At 40.4% G+C, this 20,394-nt stretch overlaps 1 protein-coding gene across 6 annotated transcripts in view; it reads right to left on the bottom strand.

The window, feature by feature from the left end:
- mybpc2a (myosin binding protein Ca) overlaps positions 1-20,394 on the bottom strand; it is a 63,727-nt gene that overhangs the window by 2,234 nt on the left and 41,099 nt on the right. For all 6 annotated transcript variants that reach the window (XM_035996743.1, XM_035996745.1, XM_031318632.2 and 3 more), the window contains 16 exons: positions 20,070-20,175; positions 19,489-19,658; positions 17,861-18,026; positions 17,226-17,332; positions 17,113-17,142; positions 13,924-14,063; positions 13,500-13,659; positions 12,216-12,320; positions 11,869-12,057; positions 11,595-11,729; positions 10,467-10,634; positions 10,066-10,154; positions 7,122-7,317; positions 5,945-6,084; positions 4,285-4,444; positions 475-611 (listed from right to left, as the gene is read on the bottom strand). In XM_035996743.1, coding sequence (XP_035852636.1) covers positions 475-611; positions 4,285-4,444; positions 5,945-6,084; positions 7,122-7,317; positions 10,066-10,154; positions 10,467-10,634; positions 11,595-11,729; positions 11,869-12,057; positions 12,216-12,320; positions 13,500-13,659; positions 13,924-14,063; positions 17,113-17,142; positions 17,226-17,332; positions 17,861-18,026; positions 19,489-19,658; positions 20,070-20,175 — 2,198 coding nt within the window. The remainder of the gene's footprint in view (positions 1-474; positions 612-4,284; positions 4,445-5,944; positions 6,085-7,121; positions 7,318-10,065; positions 10,155-10,466; positions 10,635-11,594; positions 11,730-11,868; positions 12,058-12,215; positions 12,321-13,499; positions 13,660-13,923; positions 14,064-17,112; positions 17,143-17,225; positions 17,333-17,860; positions 18,027-19,488; positions 19,659-20,069; positions 20,176-20,394) is intronic.

Genomic DNA, 20,394 nt, shown 5'->3' with positions numbered 1-20,394 from the left:
TGGGAGGTATGGGCAGCAACGTAACTAAGAACGGGCATTGCAAAGTGGGTGGTTGGAGGATATTGGGATTGCCCGAAAACCTGGCAAACTGTTTTTGAGATAAGGTAGAATAGCCAAATGAGTAACTGGCAACCAGTATCGCTAATTAAAACAGCATTCTTGTGGAGGTTGTAGAGGAATGGTGAAGTGGATGTGCTGCAGTCAGGGAGACGGTCAGCTAAAGGAGGTGAGTCAAAGTTTTGAAACATTTCAGTACTAATTATTGGTCATAGCTTAAGTTTGTTGCAGAGACAACTCTGAGAGCGAGTGTTTGGGGTGTGGTCCTGCTGCTGAAGTTCAGCTAAAATAATCTTCAAGCTGATTATTAAATAATTAAAAAAACAAATATAGTTTCAATGACGCACACTGGTTAACTGTAAAGATGTAACAAATATAGTTTCAATGACGCACACTGGTTAACTGTAAAGTAAATACCTTGGGGTAGCCACGGACAGCACAGCTGATGGCTGCGGCGTAACCTGCAACCACACATCTGTCCACCAGGGGCGCTGTGAACTTTGGGGAACGGTTCACATCCATCTCTCTGAAGGGTGGAGGCTTGTAGTCCAAACCTGGATAGGTGGAGAAGTGTTACACGTCTCAATGTATTTCTTACTTTAAAAAATGCACGTACATCTCACTGTACAGGTGCAGAACAGTGTGAGCTTCAAGTTCATTAAAATGAAAATGCTTGCCCAGTACAGCATGCTATATTCACCAAACATTCTCAGTTGTCTTGCCTTCATTAGGGTAGTTTCTGGTTTCCTTATATGAGGTGTGTGAGGTTGGAAGAATGCAGAATTTGTTCCCTGGTTTTATTAATTAAATAAAAATTAATGTTCAACCTTTTTACTCATTGATGGGTTAAGATGAAAGATTGCATTTGTTTGAGAATATTCTGAAAAGATGGTTATGTATTTATATTCACTATCTTGTACATTTATGTAACCACTAAGAGTAATGGTAAATGCAGGTTTGCGAGAGGTGCTGGGTTCAATTCCCTGACGAGCCCCCACTTGTCACAAACTGGCTCAAAGCATGTGACAAAGAGGAGACACACCATGATAAAATTTAACCAAAAATGTACTTTATTAACTCAAATCAAACTGAATTAGACCAAATAAAAAGATTATTAAGGTGTGGAGTGTGGTTGTCAGTATTGTCAGTGGTGTAAGTGTGCATGAGGGATTATGTGTGTGTGTGAGTGAGTGAACAGTGCAAGCAAAGCATAAAGATATACTAAACTACATAAACAAACCAAAAAGGAAACCAATGAAACTAAGGAGAACAGGCCCAGCAGCAACCAGCCACAAGCAGAGCCCAGAGCTGCACTGCAGCCAGGCTTAAATAGCCTGGACACACTCAGGTGTTCTGCAGAGACAGAGACAGGTGAACAGCCAGCCACAGCAGGGATCATCAGTAGTAAGTATTTTAGAAGAAGAAAACCATGTTGATTATGTTGTTTTGTATGCTTGCTATTTTTGAGGATTACCAGTAGGGATCGAAACCGATCCCTACTGGTTAAGTTAAGTTAATGAAACCGATAACTGATATTTGGAACCTATTGACCGTGAAAATGAAAATCTTTAAATCAATATCAAGACTTTGAAATTTTACAAACTCCAACACAAAACTTAGTTTAAATGCTTTAAGCAATTATTTAATGAATGAGAAACTTTCAACATAATACACAGTAAAAGATAGTCAGATAGTGTTGTGGGCGGGACATTAAGTCAGAATCAGTGGTGAGTGAAACCGAAGCAGAGGGACAGACACAGAGCTGTAGCCGAGCCAAAGTAGCACACTTTTTAATTCAATAACTTTATTTATTTATCAGTCAAATAAAACGCCAATACAGATAATCTGCAAACTGCCAAGTTTGTGGTGAATAAATCATGCTGTCCTGGCGAACAGATTTCTGACATGTTTTGATGGACGTTATTTTTAATAACTTTCTTATTTTTTAATTTAAACCATACCAAACAAATTGGCTAGTTCGTGTCACACTTTTAAAGTCACATCTGTTCCAGGATTATGTAAAACATCGACTGAAATCACTTCATTAGAGACCAACTGTTGTGTCTTTCAGCTGCTTAGGGACTGTTCGTTATTTATTTCAGGGGCCACCGGAGGAGTTTTGGGACCTTTAGGCTAAAAAGACTTGACCCTCCCCTCGCCAGTAATAATTTTTGTATGACCCTCCAAAATGACTTGAAAAAGAGGCATAACCCTGCACTTACATGCTAGTTTGGACTTACCAAAGATGTACAGATGCCATTTGATTTTTTTACAGCCATGACAAGCGCAAGTTAACCTCTGCATTCTCATCTTACGCATCACACTCCTCTGTTATGGTATGGTGGCCATTTCAGTAGATTTACTCACTAACATTGTTGTGGAAACACAATAAGCATGGAAACTAAATGCACACTTCCTGCATTACTGCATTACTTCAAATACTAAGTTACTCCTCTAGTAAACTAGTATTCACATGAAATAAAACAATAAAACAGTGAGACCATTCAGCAAAGGACAATGGGAAATAACAAATTCAACACTGGTTGCTATGGACTTGTCACTAGGCTTCGTCATTGTATATTTTAGCACATAGGTAAAGCTGCCGAAGCTGAACATTATATTCCAAAACATATATGTTTATTTTTAAAGCAGATTTTAAATTACATTGTAACAATTTAACAATTCGCCCTTATGAAATCCAATCGCAGCACGGCTGTTTTGGAACGCAATAGACAGACGCTTAAATTCAACTAAAATGTAACAGTGAACAATCAGTGTTGGACCTCCAGTCTGTTGAGATGCCTCTCCAAACGCAGAAACGAAGTGCAATCACACCATAAAACGTTAAGACACGTTGAGAAAAATCCAATGACACGGAAAAAAAAGTAATCCACAGCGATCAGTAGATCCACAAAAAGGTGTATCCAGCAAGGCCTATACAAGCGTCACATTCACCAGCCAGCTCCAAACAGGTGAACGAGGCCTCTCCACTTCGCCGTTTAAACAAAGTGGAATAAACGTATAAAAGTCAAAATCTACACAAAACCTGCAATCATTTAGTACGCTGCCATCACATTTATATACATGGCATTTAGGAAACCTTTATTGCAAGGTTGGCACGGCAAGATGTCCAGACTAGTGCAACAGTAATTTTCGTTTTTTGCGTCCTGCTGCTCCCATCGTCAGCCAGGTAATATTTTTTTTTACTAAAGCAGTATATGAAATCTGATGTATTACCTACCACCATTTAGTTATGTGTTATTTAAGATATTTATAAAATATCTGGTCATGCCAGATGTAATTATTCCACTCATTTTTTAAACAATGCAATTACCAGTTTCAGCCACCAGGGAGGCAGTGCTCCCCCTGCCCCCGCGCAAACTCATGGGTCAGACCCATCTGGTATCGAAGGAGGGCCGAGACTGAGAGCTACATGAAAAAAATATGCACCAAACAAGCCACTTTGAAATGTTGCTGTTTTCATGAATACAAAAGTTGTGTGACCACCCCCCCCCCCAGACTAAAAAATGTTGGGTGACCCACCCCTCAACAAAGAATAACCCTCCCCCATTTTCCTCCGGTGGTCCATTCCATAAATACCGAATGGTCCCTTAGGGATTGTTTTGCCTTTCATATCCATACAGGCTGCTAAACTAGCTAATTGTTTCAATTTGCAGATTACCACTTGAATTATCGAGACAGGAAACGGACTTTTGTTTCATCATGGTGTCAGGTGAGTACTATAATCAACAATCCTCACAATTGTACAGGCCAGACTAGTGCTTGGAACACAAAAGAGATTGGCTGGTTGGCTGCCACATTTACTGGTAGAGTAAGCAAAGGCAACAACACAACAACAGTAGCAGCATTTGGCTGGTGGCAGGTGTTGATTTCCCAGCCTAGTTGCTTTCATAATCCGCGGCCAGTATTAAATGTTATTCACTCTGTCAAAGAATATTTCTGTTTAACATAATCAGTGTGAATTCATTTTCATTAAGTAATTAATACAATCCAAAAAAAGAATAGTTCTAATGTTAATGCTGTGTTCTATAATTGAAAATCATTATTACAGATATTTTCATGTGTAATAGTAACCACAATACCTTTCTCTTTTTAGCATTGTCCTCATTACATGCCATAACGTTGACTTTATGTTTTAACTGAATACAGTGGCAACCTTGGCATCGTTACGTTACAAAGTGTGCTGCTCTGCAGGGATTACATTACCTGTTTTGGTAATGAGTGCGGTGTTTTTGCTGATGCCAGCCTCGTCGCTGAGGCCACAGATGTTTTCGCTGAACACTCGAAAGAAATACTCGTTCCCCATGACCAGGTCAGACACAGTGCAGCTGGGCCTGCGGTTGTGCTCATAGACCGTGAACCAATCCTGATGTGAGAGAGACAGAGGGAGAGACAAAGATAGAGAGACAGAGGGAGAGACAGAGAGAGAGACAGAGGGAGAGACAAGAGAGGAGAAGCAGAGGTTCAAAGAGGCTTATAGCCGAGGTTGAGATCTATATAAGGTGAAGAATCTCCTATCCCCAGCATCCATGTTCTTCTGGTCCACCTTCTTGTCGATTCATACAACATAATGACCCTGACAGTACCATGAGGCTTTACAGTTATGTGACAAATCTCCCAGCAGCCACGCCTACACCCATCGCGAAGGTCTACTGGACGCTTATTGATGTTGGGAAATAACAATCTTGAAAATGGCTCCTGTTAACAAGTCTTGTTTCGCTTTCTACTCCAAAATACTTCACCAATCTGTGTTACGAAAACATGGTGTTTATACTCAGGTGGGACCTGCCATTTGTGTCTTCACAACAGTAAAAATTAGGTGCAAAACCAACACTAACCCAGATACTGTCATGTTGGCCAATCATAAGCCTACAAAAAAGCTATTACCAGAAGGCTACCTGGCTGCAATGACGTATTGGTAACTCCTCTAAATATAGTGGAAGAGTAACTGTACATTTATGTGTAAACATGTTAAAAGTCCTGTCAGCAGTTAGAACCAGCACTATTTCGGCCATGTCTGCCATTGCAGGAAATGTTGCATTATTTGTGACGCCTTACAAAGGAGGTCACAGCGCACACTCTGACCTCACAAGCCCAAAACTCTGTTTTTCCCCGTCTACACAACAACACATAAAACAGACCGTGGCCGGAGTTTTTCCAAAAGATCAGTTTTCAGTGACCTGAAACGCAGTTTGCATGTGGACGAAAGGCCAAAAGACAGAAAAAGCTACCCATTTACGACTAGGCCTTAATGTGTGAAGTTACAGATTGCAACTTTAACTGGAACAAACCTGCTTACGTCATTGTTAACTCGATAGGCAGCTTCACACTAATTTAGGTAAGCAAAAAAAGCCTGTCCGCCTGACCTAGTGCATGTCCTGTTGTCATATCACTAACCTGTGCTATTGTTCTCTCATTAATGCAAAATGTAGAAAACTAGCAAGCCATGCTGAGCAGGTAATCGTTGCACCAAACATCTGATTGTCTGACGATGTGAGGAGGCATTTTGGATTTGACACCAAAAATGGAAAAATAATGGATAGAGCTGTTTGCTGATTTAAATGTAAAATGGAACTGCCTTACTGTACCGTTATCTTGTACATAACGTTGTTAATTCTACAAAGAGTTAAGAATTATGCTACGTGGCGTCCAAAATCATTCAACTTAATTTTGTGTTTGTTTAACTTTGTTCGAACTGTGACAGCCCTTGTATTTGGTCAGTGCTATTTAAGCAGATCTTGACCTAAAAATTTCCTTTACAGCCATTATTGCTCAAGAGTTGCAGACCTCCAACATGGCTGCCAGGGAGTTATATCCCTGAAACCTTTCCATACATTCTTATACAGTTCTCTCCCACCATGCAAACCTTAGTCTTCATGTCTGCCTTCTGAATAGTGTAGCCGATAATCTCGCAGTTGCCGTCGTCTTTGGGCGGCTTCCACTCCAGCGCAGCATTGAAACCCCAGACCTCTGTGACACGCACAGCAATTGGAGGACCGGGCTTTTCTGGTGGGTTTGTGAGAGGAGACAGAGATAGAGTGGGAGGATTTTGTTATATAGCTTGTTGATATAACTGCCTGGATAGACATGTAGGCAAGCTTTTAGAGGTAGAGAGAGAGAGAGAGAGATGTAGATTAATAAACTGGCGCAGGAAAGTGCCACCGAGAGAATCAACATTCGCAGCGGTAGAGATTTGGCAAAGATTGACAAATTAGCACAGCAAAAGACAAAGGTTCAAGGAAAGGAGGAGATGCATACATTACTGGAAAAACTGTGTTGGCATAGAACTGACAAACTGAAGAAATAAATAGTATGCTTTGCCTGCCTGTATTACAGAGCAGAAGAATGCAGTGTGCTTATCATCAATCTTTCTGTGTGGCCTGCACTATACACAGCACTGTACAGAAATACTGTACAACATAGTAATGTATTTGTCATTAATCTTGCTCTGCGTGCTCTCCTCTGTGGAGTACAGCACAAAGAGGGAGCAGCGCTACTGTTTTTGCCCGTTAATCCTTCCTGTTCTGTCTCCTGCTGTAACAGTGTGCTGACAAATCAGCCGAGGGGGTACTGATCAGAGGAGCTGCAGCCTCTCATTAGCTCAACCTTCTCAGCAGAGGAAGTGACAGAGTAGCCCTCAAAATCCAAACCTAATCCCAGTCTACACGCAAATAATCCCAGCGGAGCCCCGCCAAATAATCCACCCGGCACCCTGACCCGGGGAGACGAGCTGTAAGAAGAGGAATGAGCTGGCGGCCACAGTGGCAGTGCAGGAGCCAGGATTATACAAGAGAGAGGAATCAGTGCTTTGATGATTTGTTACTTTGAGTTACAGATCCCTGGGAGTATGAAATTAGGAATTATCATCAAATTTGAAGGAAAAAAAACTCTTGACATGTCACAGATTTGGTCTCAAGCCATCATCCCCTTGCAAACAGGTTATTAACTGTGTACCTTGTGAAGTATTAACCGAGAACATGCAACATGCGACAGGAGTGTACGCTTGTCTAGGTGAGAGGTGTTGGTGCCATGACGGGACTGACCTACAACCTGGATGTAAATGTCAGCGCTGTCCGACATGTTCTCAATCTGAACGGACAGTGTGTACTTTCCGGAGTGGGTTCTCTCTGCCGAACGGATGAAGATGATGGTGTCCACTTCACTGGTACGAGTTCCCACTGTATTGTCCTCCAGGAGAACACCATCTTTGAACCAGGTCACGACGGGGCGCGGTTTACCCTGCAGTGAGAGTAATGGAAGGGAATCAAAATAAAGTACTGTGAGACATATTCCGTGGAGAGAGAAAAAAAGAAAAAGAATCTGTGAAATAACAGAATAACTTGGTGCAATAAGTTTGTAACTGTCAGTTGGCTTGTGATTATCAAGGTAACATGCAAGTCGATCTCTGCAGAACACCTTTCTTTGAAATGTGTTTTTTAGTTATTTGCGACGGAACATTTCTTTCATGTTTTGGGTGTGAAATATTTTGGGGCATCCTATTCTGGGTAAACATGTCTCAGCTTTAGTTACACCAAATATTCCTATGTGTGAAAACAGCCATTGGAACAGAACAGACTCCGTCCAGCTCTTGGATAAGATGACAGAGCTGTGGGTGCTTTTTTCTCCCAGGAGAACATCATGTTTATCTTGTCTGTTTTTATTTGTAACAATGGCTTCCCCTTACTGTATGGTTAGCTTCTTTTTACCAATACCATCATTTGCAGGGTCCTGTCAAATGCTGTATTTCCTGTCAAGTGCTGCTATGCTCCTTGTGCCCTTTGAGCTCCTGCTCTCTCTGTGACTGCAAAGTTTACAGATCTGATTTGCATTTCACAAGAAGAAGAAAATGCAGCTATGGGGGAAATCTTAGGCATGTATTTGCTTACTTCACCTATCAAAAAAACATACTAGCAAAGTGCATTTGGACATGTTATACAGACAAATTTAACATGGATGGATTATAGAATAGGCCTACTGAGCACAGGCCCTGGGGCCCAAAATGTCAGGGGGCCCCTTGGCCTTCACCTGCAAAATGTCACTCGAAGAGACACCTTTGGACCACGAAGAGATGCAAAATGACCACAAAGAGACACAAAACGACTACAAAGAGACACGAAATGAGCAAAGAGACACAAAATTAACTCAAAAAGACACATAACTACAAAGAGACACAACACGACCACAGAGAGTCACAAATGTCTACTTAGAGACAATAAACAACCCAAAAGGACACAAAATGACTACAAAGAGTCACAAATAGCTACAAAGAGATGTGAAACAACAATGAAAAAAGAGGCAAAATGGTCAGTGTATCTTTTGGTCATTCAATTTTCATTTCATAAACAGGTATTAAAAAACAAAAAAACGAATGGTTGTTTGATTTTAAAATACAAAATTTGAAATTGAAATACAAGGAGTTTTTTCCTTTTCGTGGTCAAAAGGGGATGAGAGATATTTAAAAATATGCTTTGATATTAATTTTCTATTTCATATAACAAAACATAAAGTCACTCAAAAATAGAAAGGATTTTCCATATTCAGAGACTGGATGTTGTCATTTCCAATGCAACAGCGTCAGTGTACCAGTGTTGCTTTCAGTACAGGCTAAAATGACTTTGGAACATAGACTGTTCATATTAATATTTACAGTCTATGCTTTGGAACCCTACTCTGATGATGCTTGAGCTGACTTTTATTTCAAAATGTCACATTTATTTATGCCTCCCTCTGACTCTTAGTACCAGCATTATGCAACATGACCCCACACAAATTGCAAAAGAAACTCTTTCAACTGATTTAGTCTCATAAAAGTCTCCTCTATAACATAAAAAGTCCTAAGAAATCCAAATGGTGGAAAGTATTGAAAAATACTGAAATCAATAATGCCAGTTTCCCATTGCAGCCTATGTTAAAGAGACACTACAGGTGAATAGGGAAAATATTTGAACTAACAGATATCTCCACTAAACTTCCCCAGTTGATTATTAACATTAAGACAATAACTTCTTGTATTACAAGTATTCTGAACGTGTATGTTTAATTATGCAAATTACATTGAATTGTTTAATTAAATATGTGCTAATTTGCATAAATAATGGTGTTTCAGTATTTTTCAACTTGGACTTGAACTTATATGTTATAAAGGAGACTTTTATGAGTAATAAACATTTGTCAAATTTTCTGTTGCAATTTGTGGAAGATTCACTCCTTTTTTCCTCCCAAAATGCTTGTACTATCTCTCTTCCCCTCTTTATGTATATTTATGTAAAGAGGTGCAAAAAAATGGAGGATCTGTTGCTCAGGAAGTTGGGCTACAAGTTTCCGTCAACTGCAGAATCAGACGCTGCAAAGCGGAAGCTAACTTCAGCGTGGTGTCAGATGAGTCCATACAGTCTATGGTCACATCAAGTTTGAGCCATTTTCAGCGCAAAATCTCCTCACATTTCTTGCAGAAAATCCTCTTGCACCCCCACTTCCCTGTGATGTGCGCACAGAGATTTCTGCACATGACAGGCCTTTTTTTCACCATGTCTAAAATCACATCAGAGTAGGAATCCAAAGTCACTGAATATAAAAAAACAGGCCTTTTTACATTTCTATTTTCTAGTGATTTCATTTTTTTGTTATATGAAATAGAAAATGAAAATCAAAGCATACTTTAAATTTCTCTCATCCCCTTTTGACCATGAAAAGGAAAAAATTTATTTCAATTTCAAACGAAAATCAAACTTTTTTTGTTTATGAAAGGAAAATTGAATGACCAAAAGATACACTGACCCCTTTTGCATGTACAGTATGTGCCCAGGGGCCCAAACTTAAGAGTCAGATATATCCATTTCTTAAAAGGTCGATGTGGAAGCAGTAATCTTTAAGCACCTTGTTTTGTTCACTCTTGGTGGAACTGGTTTTGCTCTGCTTTTGCAAATCTAGTGAATATACTCTAAACTAAAATGGGAAAAGTCAGAGCTTGGCCAGACTCGGACTAACCTGGAAGGGGATGACCAAGTTCACTTTCTCGCCCACAAACTTGACAAGTTTGTTCCTCAGATGACGGGGCAGGCGGATCTTCGGATTCTCTGGGTGGTGGACACATGAGAAACAGAGAAGGAAAAGATAAATAGAATTTGAGCGGATGGTGGGGAACTATACCTACTTGAGATTTTATGAGGTTTACATTAATATTAGAACAGCTAAGACCCAATGTGAAGCTTGATAATTAATGTTTTTCCACCAAGCAGTATTGTTCTTGAACAGTGGCTGACTGGTACCAATGCTGGGTTTCTGTTACAGCTTTAAATCATATTTGGATATTTACAATGTCTTCCAACAAGAGCAGTTTTAAAATATGCATTTCTGTTAAAAAATGACAGGTGACAAACATCTCTGACCCATGATCTCTCTGATAGTGACGGCCTGGGTGAGAGTAACGGGGGGGCTGCGCCCAGCGATGTTGACAGCCACCACTCTGAACAGCATCTTCTCCCCTACTGGGAGACCCTTCACCCTGTATTGGTTCTTTCCCACTGGTTCCTCGTTAGCTTGCACCCACTGATCACCTGAGGAAGGAGTCGCAGCAGAAGAAGAGAAGGAACGGATCAGAAAAGCAAAAACGATCCAAAGATCTCAGGATAATGTTGTGAATCAGGAATCCGGTGTAAATATTGTTCACTAATTGACCATTCGCTAAGTCCCGCCCCCCTTAGTTACTGTTGCTAAGACTGTCAAGCTTTCCATTCTCTCACAGCACATTATGCTGTTTTTAGTAATAACTGAATTAGCACTCAGAATTAAAAGTAATTTTAAACAAGCTTCAAGCAATCTAGCTAATTAGGCTAATGTTAGCTCCATGAATTGGTTGAAAACACTGTCTATGGCTGACTTTTTAATTCCAGTAGACTCGCTTTGAAATTAGAATTTTTTGGGGGTGATGACGGCATGTATTATATAATACTAAAAGACTAAGGCTCCTGCTAAGGCTAAGACTGAGAAATACTACGCAGTAGATATATAGTCGTGAATGGGACTTTTTTTAACCTAACCTGTAACCACACAAACTAATGTTAGTTAAAGTAATAATCTTCAAGATTTTTGTTTAAAACAATGTCTGTTAAGTCACTATCTATCACCAAATGAGGTAACTTTTTTTTAACATTTGCAATATTAGGAACTGGGTGTCTGTGGTGACATTCCCAGTAGATACCAACAAAAGGTAATACTCTTTGGGTGTCTTGGAAGTGAGATCCAAAAACACACCTGCAATTATTGATTATTGCCATAGGTGCTGTCAAAGAGAACAAAACATCTTCGAGATTATAACTTAAATGATATGAAAGTAATGCTTGGTTGCTATTGTATACTTTTTCTTTTGTAGTTTTGGGTTTTGGATAAGCTAAAAAGAGACACCACCCTGCAAACTCTATAAATGCAAAGTCCTTGACAGATCTGCTGTGTTTACAGTTTATAAACTCTCTATAATGCCTTTGTATAAAGTGCCAAACATTTTTGCATGTATTTACTTCCTTCTATGCAGTACTCAATGATGTAACCGTCGATGCCGCCTGCTCCGATTCTCTCTGGAGGACGCCACTTGAGTGCACAGGTAGTGTCTGTCACATCGTCCACCATGAGACGAGTGGGCTCGCTGGTGGGGGCTGAGAGAGACAGGAGCTAATTAATACGTTAATACCCAGTGTAAATGGGATGGGAGGTAGGTTAAGCTGCCTTAAAATGAGCATTGTGTGAAAAGCCTCTGTTAATTAACCATTCTACTAATGATAAATGGCAACGCACCAATGGGCATGAAGGGCTTTGAGTTTGCACTTGGCTGAGAGATGCCAATGCCGTTGACTGCAAACACTCTCATCTCATAAAGTACACCTTCAATCATCTTCTTAGCCTCATACGTGGTGGACTCATAAACATCAAAATTGAGCTTGGTCCATCTAGATGAGCCAACCTTCTTCCTCTCCATCAGGTATCCTGGAGGAAGCGATATAAACATACGATGAAGTCGTTAAAATATCAGTGTTCTTTAGGAAAGAGTTTAGACATTGTAATGTGATAAACAGAGTGGATTCTAAACTCCAGGGAGGGAGACATCAGATGTGAACATTAGCTGCTGTGTGTTTCAGGGGTACCTTTAATGGGAACTCCACCGTCAAATGCCGGAGGGTCCCATGTGATAGTGCCAGAGTCCTCGCCAACTGATGTGCACTTGACATTCTCAGGAGGGTTGGGCACATCTGGAGAGGCACATTACAGTTGGAAATGGAAAAACAGGAAAGATGAAACCGAGATAGAAAGGATAGAAGGCATGAGTATGACAGAAGTGTTTTTTTTTAGGCAGTACAGTAAGTATTGTATGTATAGTTATGTATTGTTTGTAGTTAAAGGCCCCATTTTGCAAGAAGTGAGATTTTTGATTAGAAACCAGGTCAAAGTGCCATAAATACTGTGAAAGTATCAAAGCTCTCAATCCACAAAGACATGCACCCAGTCGGTATTCAGAAACTGTCCCTTTAAACGAGCCGTCAGGACTTCCGTACGGTTGTGATGTCACAACTATACTGGGTGCTGCTACAGTGCTGTTACAGTCAGGGTCCTCCTCCATCAGCTCCTTCTCCAGCTCCTCCCTTACATTGCATCTGTTTTTATGGAAAAGGGCACAAGCCCTGAGCTACCTTCTAGGCTCAAGAACTGCTACTAATACTGTTACAGTCATTCCCCGACACCAATGACAGTGCAGAGACTCCGAGAGCGCAGATGCGGAAGACCCAGAATGTGGTGCCAAAATGATTTACATGGTAAATCATCATACTTTTATGCTACTGCTGACCACATTCTTTTTTTTTCAAATCATGCAGTATTATTTATAGTTACTGCATGTTCTTTCTATTAATTTGTGTTTGGAGTAGAGCCCTGAAACTCACATGAAATTCTTTACAATTAACATCTTGTCTGCCTTTATTGGTGTAAAACTCATTCTCACTTTTAACTGCATTAATGCAACACAATAACCTAACTTTTATAAAACTTAATAAAAGCAAACTGTCATCGATAATCAAACTCGCGTTTGATGGCTCTAAAAGTTTATTTGTGAATTGAAATAAATGAAAAAACAATGGCTGCCTTGAAATATTCATACATACAGTTTGGATACGCAAATTGGAGTACACTGGCTACAAGATGCAAAAGCGCTGTATGGACCTAAAGTTCTGATGATATAGGGTTTTAAAAGATGGCACCAACTGTGACAATTTTTCACTCATTTTACGTAAATATTTTCTGATCATTACCAAATTTCAGTTCAAGAGCAAAGCCCTGTAGCTCTCAGTCAGTCATGAAAAATAGAAAAGAAGCAACAATTAAAATAAAAATGAGGCGAGAAGTGAAAAAGGCAAAAGAGATAAAAAGCCACTGACCCACTATCCTGACAAAGAGTTCAACCTTGTCCTCTCCAGCTGGGTTAGTCACGGTGATGGAGTAGCGGCCCTCGTCCTCTTTCTCCGCCCCCTCAATTACAAAGCTGCTCAGGGTCTTCCTTGTCTCCACGCGGACCCTTCCCTCGGCCTCAGAGACCACCTACCCCACAGGGTGGAACACAGCAAGAGAGACGGACAGAACAAAGGGGATTGTTGAAGACAATGGTGTCCCATGACGACAGCACAGCTGCCACAGTGACAGGTGATTCAACCTTCCCACTCTAGTTCATGTTTCATTCTTCTTTTGTGCTGTTCAGTGACTAACGGCTGGATACTCTGATTCATGCACAAAGGTAGAGAGTATCTGATGTACGTTTGAGTGTGTATGAGGTGAATGGTGAGAATGCTTTCTATTCTTCCTCACTTCGCCTCCTTTCATCCAGCACACAGTGGGCGCAGGCTCTCCTGTGATCTCAACGTCAAGGCGAAGTTTGTTTCCAGCCACCACGGTGATGGTGTTCTTGCTGCCAGTGGCACTAGTGTCCAGGTGTATTTTGGGAGGGTCTTCATTATGAGAGAGGAGAGAGAGAGGTCATTCAGGTGAGAAGCATAACATGTTTTGAGGGAGGACCTTCTTGAAGATGGCATTGTGTGCTATTAACCAGCATGTTAAATTTGATCAGAAAAGTTATAAATTTGATAGAATACTAAAATGAAATGTAGCATTTACATTTGAAGCGGCGTCATGGTAAATATGTTAACAAGCAAGTTGGGGCATGTGTCCACTAGTGCCTTTTTTTTTAGAGTGCTTCTAATATTTTCAAAATTTAAGTTACTTTTTGTGTGTGTTGTGACCCTCAGGCGCTTCAGTTCAGTATTTTGTCTTCATCTTTTTGAGTGTTGCATTTTCTGAACAGGCCACTCAATTTTGAGGAGGGAGAAGGAGCAGCTGAAAAATCTGGTGTTAAAGGGATAGTTTGGAATTTTTTGAAGTGGGGTTGTATGAAGCAGGTTGAATGAAGCAGACAGGAAACTAAGTAATGTACTGCTGTGGGCAGACAGTCCTTTCCGACAGGGAACTGAAGCCGTTTTACCCATCTATGCTTTCTTCAAAGCCACCAAACTCCTTTGACAAAAACAATAACTTTCACTCGCAAGACAACGTCTGGTCTACTGCTGCTGCCTGTCTGCCAGTTCATTTGTTTCTGTTAATGTGTGACTTTGGTGAATCCAAACTAACCCATTCAAACACAAAAGTCAACAACTGATTGTCAGAGGGCTATCTTATGAAAGCACATTGGTTGGACACTGAAATGTTTCAGTAAGATTTTGGTTTTCTGCAATTCAACTGTAAAGCTACTACATGCCTGTGAGCAGTTTTTCAGGTACTTGCACCAGCACTTCTATCTTTTTATCTATCGTTTTAAAGACACAGAGTGCAAACATGCCTATACTTTGAATACTGCAACATTGTTATTTAAAGCTCCATTGTGTAATTCTTTGAGTTGATTCTTAGCAAAAAATCCTTTGTTCTTTCACAAATATGTGCTCATTCATGTGTAATTACTTCCACCAACTAATCAAAGTATTCTCGTACGGGTAGAATCTGCCATTCAGAATCATTCAGAATACATACGAGCGTGTCACTCGAATGGCGGCCGCCATGTTGCGCCTCCATCTTTAAAACACCATTAGCCAAAGAGGGACATACTTCCGCCTTTCGCGCTTTTACACTCAGTGGCACCGCGATGAATGCCAGGGAGCGGGAGAAGATTACTTGCGACTGCCGGCAGATTTGAAAGCCTGTTGAAGATGGATGATTGCGCCTATTCTCGAGGACATGTAACGGAGTCGCCAAGGAAGTTAAAAAGAGTTAAAAATTAAAAATCTAAAATTAAAACGACAACGCAACAGGCAAAACAACAAGACCAAAGTTAATATTGGAGTGGCTTTTCAAAGATGGAAAGAGCTCATAAGGAGCAAGGATATTAAAAGGGACACTGAAGTTGCCTGCTTTCTTCTCGACAGGTAATTCTGTCTATTTGTGTAAATTCAAAGTTTTATAGTTGCTTACTAACTATAGCATGGTTGTCCATAACGCTAGAACGACGTCTAGGATACATTTCCTCGCGTCAATGATGAAAAAGGATTGTCTACCTTGTAACATAAATGTAATCATATGTGTTGTGATTTCCCTGGCAGACAACTCATATAATGCAGTTGTAACACAGAGTAGCTACAGCTAGAACAGCTGCGTGTAAACGATGGAGATACTAAGAGCTAATTTTGGTTTCATTGACATTGTTCATACTGCTCAGAGAAATATATTAAAAACACAAACCTCTGTTGCTTCTCTCATACACTGTAAACATTGCCTTACACTATTAATCTCGTACAATATACAGAATAACGATAGCACTGATACTTTACTAACATTAGCTTGCATATGTTTGGGAACCTGATAGCTGATGTTAGCAATGAAAGGGTACCAAAATAACATAAAACTAATACTCACGGACGAAGTCGTACTTCGGAGTTAAAATGCGCTCAGAATGGGAGGGGCTAGAAAGTAATATTCAGTTGGTTGTCATATACAATTTCACTGCTAGATGGGAGAAATTCTTACACAATGTAGCTTTAAGTAGTAAGTAAGAAACTTTCTGGTTAGCAGGGTGAAGGTTTCCATTCAGGTTTTATAGTGTTAGAGCATTAAAGTTGTAGAGTAAAAAAGAAAAAAAAAGAAGAAAAAGAAGTAACCCTCTCAGTCTATTGGCACTAAGTGTCCTGCCTATATCCAACTTTAGATCAATATTGGACCTATGCAGTGTATTAGCACCCTCACATAGATCTAGCATATACATGCAAGATCCATCTTCTTCCGCTTATCCGGTAACGGGTCGCGGGGGTAGCAGCTCCAGCAGGGGACCCCAAACTTCCCTTTCCCGAGCCACATTAACCAGCTCCGACTGGGGGATCCCGAGGCGTTCCCAGGCCAGGTTGGAGATATAATCCCTCCACCTAGTCCTGGGTCTTCCCCGAGGCCTCCTCCCAGCTGGACGTGCCTGGAACACCTCCCTAGGGAGGCGCCCAGGGGGCATCCTTACCAGATGCCCGAACCACCTCAACTGGCTCCTTTCGACGCGAAGGAGCAGCGGCTCTACTCCGAGCTCCTCACGGATGACTGAGCTTCTCACCCTATCTCTAAGGGAGACGCCAGCCACCCTCCTGAGGAAACCCATTTCGGCCGCTTGTACCCTGGATCTCGTTCTTTCGGTCATGACCCAGCCTTCATGACCATAGGTGAGGGTAGGAACGAAAACTGACCGGTAGATCGAGAGCTTTGCCTTCTGGCTCAGCTCTCTTTTCGTCACAACGGTGCGATAAATTGAGTGTAATACCGCACCCGCTGCGCCGATTCTCCGACCAATCTCCCGCTCCATTGTTCCCTCACTCACGAACAAGACTCCAAGGTACTTGAACTCCTTCACTTGGGGTAAAGACTCATTCCCTACCTGGAGAAGGCACTCCATCGGTTTCCTGCTGAGAACCATGGCCTCATGCAAGATGATGAATACAATTTCAGAAACATATTGTAGAAAAAAACAACACTTACCTTGTCTGGGAACGTAGTCAATCTTGATTTCTGAGGGGTAAAATATATGAATCAGTCTCAAATATGCTTAGCTCATCAAATGCTTCATATTTGCGTTTACGTGTTGCTCTTACCCAGGAAGTTGAGTTTTGCAGAGAGAGAAAGTGCATAGCCATCAGGGACAAAGGTATAATCTCCAGCGTCCGAAGGCTTCACATCATCAATCATCAGCTTGTGGGTCCTGGGGACATGTTACCAGATGTTACCAAGGAGACAATACTCGTGGCCCGCGATTATGCATGAGACAGTTGCCCTAGCAACATATTCCATGAGGCAATATCGCAGAGTTAGAAACATACTAGATGGCTTTCACCTTGTGTGACCGCTGTTGCCTTGGCGTATCTCCTGCCATAGGCAGCTCTGATGGAGGGATTACTGAGAGAAACCCCAGGACCTAGGAGTGTGTATGATGTGTGTGTCTGTGTGTGTTAAGGGGGTAGAGCTTTACAGATTGCAGCCTATCCGAAAACTGGGTCAAATAACTAAGAAACCCCTTTGGTAATAGTTTGCCAAGCCGTGTGGCAGACAGTGCTTATTGTGATAGCTATGCTGTCTGTCTGTCTGTCTGTCTGTCTGTGTGTGTGTGTGTGTGCGTGCGTGCGTGCATGCGTGTGTGCGTGCCTGTATGTGCCTGATGGTTCAGAAAAAGAAAAAGAATAAATTGATTTTTGACATTCAAACTTGAACCCACAACAGTCAGATATAATACCTTCCTATGTGTGTCATTTTGATGCGATCACTGGGCAGGACTTCGACGCCGTCCTTGAACCATTTCCCCGTCACTTTTTCATCAGACACTTCACACTTGAACACAGCCTGTTCAGCAGCCTTCACTGTTAGGTCAGCTATGCTCTGCAGAACCTGCAGCTCCTTATCTGAAGAAAATGACACCAACATAGATCAGTAGGTAGCATACAGATGTTTGTTCACGCAGACAATTCATTTTATTCTGACCAGTGCAGTGGTGGCAGATGGCAATGTGTAACAAAGAAATGCATGCAGTCATGTTATTACATGGCGAAATTCAGCAAAACTTTTATCTCTTCTGTTTTTATAAAAAATAAATCACATTCACATTTTGGGATATGATATATATATATATATTTGGCTGAGGGCAGTAACTTCCTGAAATAATAGCTGACTGTTCCTCCTGTTTCCAATATTTGTGCTAAGCTAACAGGCTGCATCATATTTAACATACAAACATGAGAGTGGCATCATATTCTTGAAAAACTTGAAAAACTCTTGGCAAGAAACGGAATTACCATATTACCCAACATTTCTAACTGCTCCTTTAAAATTACTTTTATATTTGTTGTAGTAGATCACATGTATTTATTCATTTAATTTTATTTATTTATTTATTTAAATGCATTTATTACTTTATATTATATTATTTATATACGCTATATATATATATATATATATATATATATATATATATATATATATATATATATATATATATATATAAAATTACAAGAAAAAAAATAAATAAATAAAAATAAAATATATATATATATATATATATATATATATATATATATATATATATATATTATTTTTTTTCTTGTAATTTTCTGCATTTGCTGTACGGACTTTGCCATGTCTGCAGACAACTCAATAAAAAGATTGATAAATAAATAAATCAATTACTTTTATGTTATAATATAACGAATTGAAAAGAGATAGCTGCCTCATACTGGTGTCTAGCAGGTCATATATTTATATATTTGAGGACTTGTCTGATAAGAAAAAAAGGCATGGTAATTTCACTCTGAGCTATGTTTTTGTGACTACTGTGGATGTCAGCTATAACATCATATGTGAGACACAACACCTTTTTAGAGCAGTCTAGCATTTTAGGTTGCAACACCATGTTCATATTGATCACCTGGCGACTGTAGTGTCCACTGAGGAGGAAAGACGCACATTTTCTCACACTCTAATCAATTTACGAGACTCGTCTGGCATGCAAGTATGCAGCGTCTGAGACAGTGTAATGTCTGAGGGGTAAGACGGGATCCAACCATCAATTTTGGAGGTGTAAAAGAAAATTAGCATGATGAACAGTGTGGTGAACTACTGATACAGGGGATTAATGAAGGATTATTAATTATGACTTGAGTAATGACTAATTTATTGCTTTTCATGCTTGTCAGGATGGAAGACATCAACATGTGCTGATGTGTACATTTTCTTTAAGTTCCTAATTGAGTAGCCATGTCTGAAATGCTTGTTAACTTTATACTTTATACACCAGCTGATCACCCGTAAGTTGCTCCTGCTAGACTGTGTTGTATTGTAGTGTAATTACTTTAATAGAGGACACTGTACCTTCAACCTCCAGTTCTGCTTTCGACTCTCCGCCGTTAGTGAACACGTAATACATTCCGATGTCCTCCGTAGTAGCTTCATTTATAATCAAAATGTGTCTCTTGCCATCCTTTTTAAACCTGTACTTTGAACCTGCTGTTTCTCTGTTCAGCTCAACTCCATCCTTCATCCTGAGGAGACAAACACACACATGCTTCAGTGACACTTCAACACACAGAGGTGGGAGGAAGAGCTGATTGATACGTCTGCAATGGTGTACATGGCTACAGCCTTCAGGGATCACAAGGCTTTGGCACAACAAAAAACTACTGGGTGCAGGAAAAGAGCTGGCAATGTCATGATTATACAATATGCTCATACAGTTAAATATTTGGCATTTATTGTGTGAATGTTGCTGTTATTACCTCAACTGAATATACTTTGTGCTCATGGTGAATAATCTACTACTTGAGTTTTAATGAGACCTGCAAGTCTTTGTCTCAATGCACTATGTTTACTTATTTGTAGAGGGGGATTTGTAAACCAGACAATAATCTAACCACACAAATTATTAAATGATAATGCATGATATACTGGCTCACCATTTGACGTTGGCTCCCTCCTCAGACACTTCCACTTCAAACTCCACCTTCTCTCCCACCACGGTGTGAACATCATCCAGCAGCTTGGTGATGGTTATTGGAGGCTCTAGAGACAAAACGCACAGCTTTGAGTCAAACTTTGAAACAGCAGAGTGATACTGAGTCATTAACAAACCGTACTACTGTATTATGTGAATCACTTACTGTTCTGTACACTGTGCACATCTAAATCACCAGAGTAAAACTGACAAGGAACATGAGCGGGGGATGAAAGCAGTGTGGTGGATAAACAGAGCTGGAAGGTATTAGTGTGTGAGTATAGTGA

Source organism: Sander lucioperca, chromosome 21 (genome assembly GCF_008315115.2).
Source record: "Sander lucioperca isolate FBNREF2018 chromosome 21, SLUC_FBN_1.2, whole genome shotgun sequence".
Classification (NCBI taxonomy): Eukaryota; Metazoa; Chordata; class Actinopteri; order Perciformes; family Percidae; genus Sander; species Sander lucioperca.
Note: the sequence above shows the minus strand (reverse complement) of the source record. Positions and strands in the feature narration are given on the sequence as shown.